Source organism: Physella acuta, unplaced genomic scaffold (assembly GCF_028476545.2).
Source record: "Physella acuta isolate Inbredline_101_S28 unplaced genomic scaffold, ASM2847654v3 ptg000970l, whole genome shotgun sequence".
Classification (NCBI taxonomy): domain Eukaryota; kingdom Metazoa; phylum Mollusca; class Gastropoda; family Physidae; genus Physella; species Physella acuta.
Window position 1 is genome coordinate 231,491 of NW_026732487.1, and position 6,459 is coordinate 237,949.

Here is a 6,459-nt window from a genome sequence, read left to right on the forward strand (position 1 = left end):
CGTTAGATTTAAATCAATATTTATCGATTAGTGTTCGGAAAGTTCTGTGTCTATTTTTAGATTGTAGTAAACATGACATATTTATGGCATAGGGCATGGCACATTATATAAGTAGCTTAAGGTTTGGTGACAAATGTAGTTATAAAATGTGAAGGGTTTGACGAGGAAGATGTTTGTTGTCTAGTGAATCAGAACATCTGGTCTATTATAGACTAGATGCTAACCCTAGTGTGACGGTAAGCGCCAACCCCCACCGCAGCTAAATAGGTCACTGTGAGTCATACTTACCTGGTTCGTATGACGTGTTACACTGAACTTCCTGGAAAGTTGGTTTCACTTTCAGAGACAACAATAAGCAGCCTTTTTTTCACCACAGCTACGGCTGTGTTTATTTGTTATTTATATTTGTGTTGTGTTGGTTGGTACAGTGTGTGCTGCGACACATTGATTTATTTACACACAGAATAATGGAGGACCCTTGATGCACAGCACAGGTCAGTTATTTGGTTCACGGTGTGTAAGCAGGATTGAGGGCGCTAGTCTATCTTATGGTAGTAAGTAAATTTACTTATTTTCAATGTGATCCTTACATATTATGTGCTTTAAATAGACGACATAGTTTAACAACGAACGCGCGATGATTTAACAAAATAGTTTTCACTACAGATATATTAAATATGTAGATTCTAGTGTTTTAAGTTGTAAGATTTTAACTACAGTTTGAAATGCTACAGATAAATTAAATATGTAGTGTTTTTGTTTTGAATTTGACAGCCATTGTCATTAATGTTAGTATTCTGCCTCCACTGCTCCATCCACTGCTCCATCCACTGCTCCATCCACTGCTCCATCCACTGCTCCATCTACTGCTCCATCCACTGCTCCATCCACTGCTCCATCTACTGCTCCATCCACTGCTCCATCTACTGCTCCATCTGCTGCTCCATCCACTGCTCCATCTGCTGCGCCATCCACTGCTCCATCCACTGCTCCATCTACTGCTCCATCCACTGCTCCATCTACTGCTCCATCTGCTGCTCCATCCACTGCTCCATCTGCTGCGCCATCCACTGCTCCATCCACTGCTCCATCCACTGCTCCATCCACTGCTCCATCTACTGCTCCATCTACTGCTCCATCCACTGCTCCATCTGCTGCGCCATCCACTGCTCCATCCACTGCTCCATTCACTGCTCCATCCATTACTCCATCCACTGCTCCATCCACTGCTCCATCCACTGCTCCATCCACTGCTCCATCCACTGCTCCATCTGCTGCTCCACACTCTGCACCATCCAGTGCTTCATCCTCTGTCCGTTTGGTCTCGTGTAGTGAACATACCGACAATCCTTTACGAAACAAAGGCCTGTTAACACTAAAACAGTTTAATACTATCTAAACAACACAAAATACTAACACAAACTAGTACATAAAAATAAGATAAAGTGCCTATATAGAAATACACAGAATTAACCTAGACTAGACGTAGAAGAAATGCACTGAACGATCATACATGTTCTCACACACATTTTATACACTTACACAAACAGGTACAAACCGTACTGGCACATCTCTCCGCAGGAGAATTGAAGAGGGATAGGGTACAAAGTACAAACAACATTCACCCCCATTCATCCCTTTCATTCATTCCTTACTACTGCTCTACAACGTTGCTGAAAGAACGGGTCAATCATTTTCCCCCCTCTGTTGTTTAGCAAACGACAACTATCATGGCGGCTATTTCTAAAGATACCCTAATCGGACGCATTCGTTTGTACCCGTCCATCTTCCACCACAAACCAGCAGGGACTGACACGAAAAGGCTGAGAGACATCCAGCTAAAGGTCAACGATGAGCTGGAGTACGACGATGACTGCTTGGACGAGCTGGTCTCCAAATATTTGTTTCTAACTTGGGTTGAATTCGAACTCGGAAACTTTGACAAATCTGAAGAACTCAGTAACAGAGCTCTAGAACTGACCAAAGGAAACAGTCTGACCGCATTGGTTCATAGTGCGTACGTCATGATGCGAAATGGCGATGAAATACAGGCCGAGGAATGTCTGGACAATATGCACGGGGTGAAAACCCAGGATAAGAGTGGTCTAGTTGTGACCACAGCACAGGCTGAGCTTGCGTATTCGCTCAGCAGGCTCGGGGGTCCCAACAATTTAGTGCGAGCCATTGAGATCTATACAGAAGTTACCGACAAGTTTCCTGACCAAATGTCGTGGAAGTATCGGCTTGGGTTGGCCCACAGGAGAGCTACAGTCCCCAGCTTGTTCTACATCCTACCAACACGATTCACCATAGAAGAACATGCGTCTAAGGCAAGATGCTTGCTCTTTGAGGTCGCCCAGTCCTCATTTGCAAGAGACCTTAGAGCCCACGCCTATGCCCAGCTTGCTCAGATCAGCCATTATGACGAGAAAAAGTTACCCAGAGCAGAACACCAACGTAGCTATAGTAACATGAGTTGCGAAGATTTGATCCAGATGGCGCTGAAGTTTGGCAGCAACGACGCGCGAACTCTTCTTGAGTGTGGGAAAATTCTGCGGTACAGGGATTTAGATAGGGCAATCGATCTGCTGGAAAAATCAATCGCTATTAAGAAACATGGTTTTGCTTATCATCAGCTGGGGCTGTGCTATGTGTATAAAGCCAACCGCAAACAACAAGCAGAAGTGTCGAAGTTAAAGACTGGCAAATATAGTGGACGTCGGTTGGATTTAAACACAGAAGGGTCGAGGAGGAATTCTATTGAGAACCCTCAGTGTAATCCTGACAACAGCCATAGAACACATCAAAACAACTACAACAGAATGGACCCTGACAAATACCTGAGCACGAAATCTGGAAATTACAATAGAACAAATTCTGGGGGCTATAGAACAACAAACAACTTTCACTCTACGAACCCAGTCAACCCCCACCGAACGAACCCAGTCGACCCTTACCGAACGATCCAATTCAACCCCCACAGAGCGATCCAATTCAACCACCACATAACGAACCCAGTAAACCCCCACAGAACGAACCCAGTAAACCCCCACAGAACGAACCCAGTAAACCCCCACAGAACGAACCCTGACAGTCTAACCAGCCTGACGTACCGTACAGGTGTCCGTCCTCCACATGAAGACGCTAAACCTGCACGACGTCATGACGCCCAGTATAAACCCCGATTTCAGAAAGATTGTAAAAAACACTCTTTTATTAAATCGCCGTTAAAACAAGCCAAACTTGGCCTTGATTGCGAGTTTGTAAAAAAGGCGATGTCTTGCTACAGTGAATCTATCAAGTTCTCATTCGAGCATAACACTCTAGCCATCTATGATCTGGGTCTTTTGTTGAAGTCTTGCGAGCAGCTGGACGATGCTGAGAAACAGTTCAACAAAGTCACGCATCGCTTGGACTCTATGTCCTTGAACTTCTCAAACAACGAAGATGAGATAACCAGTAGTCACGGACACTTCATTCTCGTCATTAGTGCGTATGAGCAGGCAGGTCTCTGTCTGCTCGAGAAAGCACAACAGGAAAAATGCAGCGAGTCGCAGAGTGAAAAGCGAATTAAATATTTGAAGGAGAGGGGCGAGTCAAAGCTGGTACAGGCTGTGAGTTTGTCGGCCATGTTGGTCAAGCTAAACACCGAGATGAAGGAACATTCGTCCCACATCTGGAATGCACTCAGAACACTTGAGACAAACTATGAAAACGAAGAAAAATCTCCACAGTCGATCAAAAAATTTATTGAATTACTTCGCAAGACCAACCATCACAAGAAAGTCTTGAATATCATCGAGAAGCTGAAGAGTTACAGCGATGATGAACTAGACGACCCTGTTGTCGTCAGTGCTGCACTTGAAAGCTATCTGGCCTTGAAAGACTATGAGTCGGCACTTGCGTTTTTAAACATGGTCACCATGAGACCTAATGTGGATATACGAGAAGTGGGCCAACTCGTCACTTCCGTTCAGACATGCGCAATCGCCAAAAGACTTCAGAACAATGAGAGCGGTGCGCAGCTGATAATGAAAACAGTTTTTCATCAGCACACCAGTGGTGGTGGTTGTGGTAGTGGTGATAGTTGTGGAGCATCAAAGGACGAGGTAACTAACAAGTCAGAAGTCATACCACGTGACCTCGACGTCATCGTTATCTATGACGACTCCCACGACGTGGAGAGAGAAGAAAGCGACATCACAAGAACTGCCAACCAACTCTGTCGTGTCTTAGAGAAAACATTTGGTCTCGCTGTAAGCTGTAACTTGAAAGTAAGAAACTGGAGCATGTATTAAAAACATTGTAGTTTGGCTGACAGTGTTTATTATTTTAGTTTTTTTTTTGTAATGAATGTCTAAACTTTAAGGCAACGGTCGATTAAATTATGATTCTTCAGAAACATTAATGTGTTTTTATGTTCTACTTAATGAGTTAATGCATGTTAAATTTTAGAATGTTAACTTGACTTTGACAGGACTGTTGTTCTGGAGGGAAAAAGATCGATCTGCAGTTTGAGGAAATGTTGAGGGCTAAGGTAGCATTGATTCTCTTGGGAGCAGAGAAACCAAGACATAGGTGGGTCATTAGTTCGTCTAACTTAATTAAGCGTCAGAAAATTGTGAGAAAATCAATAGATATGATAAGCTGGTTCCAAATGGTTCCAAATTTTTGTTGCCATATATATATATATATATATATATATATATATATATATATATATATATATATATATATATATATATATATATATATAATGTGACGATGTCTGCGTGGTCACGTGCGTGCGAGTTATGAGAACAAAAAATTGAATTTAAAGAGACACAATATTGAATATTTGTGTAATAAGTAGGCCTACAAAATTACTCCTGGTTTCATTAAGGCTAGAAATAGTCAAAGAAATAATTACTTATAATATCATAGTAATTTAGCAAACACTTTTATTTTGGATTGTAGAGTCAGGATTTTGTGGTGATTGTGTATGTTATATTATTTAATATAATTACAATACTAGGATATACACCATAGATGACTATTGTGTATTTTTATCATGGAAAACAATTGTTCTGACATCTATTATTTTACTCTCCTTGGCCATTAAGGTAGGGGTTGAGGGCAGTTTTTGAAAATATATGAATTGATAAAAATATTTCTAAACGGCTATTTAACTGCGTATATTCGATACAAAAATATATAATGAGTGTAATCAATGTTTCCCAAACGGCTTTAATTTTTACAAATGTTACTATAATTTTATCTCTTTCCATATTTAAAAAAATATTTTTTCAAATATTTAGTATGATTACATAGACTTTTCCTACCTACTGTGGTGCCCCAACTAACCCAATAAGGGTTAAGGAGATAATTCAATGATTGAATGATTGAATGCTTATCAAAATGTCTACTTCAGAAGTGAAGTTTTAAATCAACTTGTCACTATTAAGTTTAGTAACAAACTAAAAATGTATCATTTGATTCTACTCTGCAGCTCCTTTCAGATCTTCCTGGACAATATTCACTACGAGCTGTCCGAACTTGCTGAAAGAGGTGGAGACGTGCCTACAGTGTTGCTAGTGTTTGCTGCCCAAGGATCCGACCTTGGCGTTCCATCGTTATCCTGCTGTAGACAATTTCGTCTGGACGACATCTTGGCTGACATCAATAATTATTTACAGGAAAAAGAAAAAAATTCAGGCCAGGAAGAGAAAGACGAAGTTCCCATTTTGGAAGATAACTCTAGTGAGTTTAGTAAGGGAGTTAACGCTGTCATGACTCTGTTTTGTTCACTCGTAGACCAGAAATGGCCAATACGACCTGCCAGTGTTTTAACAGTTGTGTGAATGTGTGAACAGCTTGACTGATTAGAGAAAACTCAGTAATGTGATACGCTTGGTAGTGTGTCACTCTATTATCAGTAGGTGCACTTGGACTTCGCCAAGAAAATGAAAATAAAAATGTAGAGATATTACAGGCAGAGATTCACACACAGGAATAAGTTACATATTTACCAGCTTAAAAATTACTGCTACTCACATATAGATAACCTCTACATCCTTTCCTCCACAAAACATTTTAGCAGAAAACCGCCCCACTCTCACCTTTTGGCGTCACTAGGTCTGGTTGCTGACTCCATTTTTACGCTATCCAGTTCTGCCACAACTTTCTGCTCATTAATTTTTACCACACTGATAAATTAAAATGTGGTCTACTATTTATGAAATATTTGTCCAGTGAATAAGTAGGAAATGTGTGCCATAGAATGTACTTTTCTAATCTCTCAGACATACATCCATTTATTCCGCTTTTGAAAAGTTCAAAAATTTCTATAAATTAAGTGTCAATTGTAAACTTGGTGTATATAGTATTGACAATTTCCCATAGTATTTAAGTATTTGTGTTCGTGTCTTCTTCTTCTTCTTCGTTCTTAAATTTTAGTGTTGGGAGGGATCGAGCCTTTTC

At 40.8% G+C, this 6,459-nt stretch overlaps 1 protein-coding gene across 1 annotated transcript; it reads left to right on the forward strand.

Annotated features, from left to right (window-relative positions):
* Positions 1-355: 355 nt before the first annotated feature.
* LOC131954058 (uncharacterized) lies at positions 356-6,459 on the forward strand. Its single transcript, XM_059317558.1, has 4 exons — positions 356-554; positions 1,716-4,274; positions 4,478-4,578; positions 5,489-6,459. Exons 1-4 carry the CDS (start codon positions 549-551, stop codon positions 5,838-5,840), a joined length of 3,018 nt encoding a protein of 1,005 aa, XP_059173541.1. The 5' UTR covers positions 356-548; the 3' UTR covers positions 5,841-6,459.

Excerpts from the sequence above, each read along its gene's own strand:
- LOC131954058 (XM_059317558.1), top strand. Across the intron at positions 4,275-4,477 it reads CTGTAAGCTGTAACTTGAAA|GACTGTTGTTCTGGAGGGAA; the intron begins GTAAGAAACTGG and ends TGACTTTGACAG. Across the intron at positions 4,579-5,488 it reads GCAGAGAAACCAAGACATAG|CTCCTTTCAGATCTTCCTGG; the intron begins GTGGGTCATTAG and ends TCTACTCTGCAG.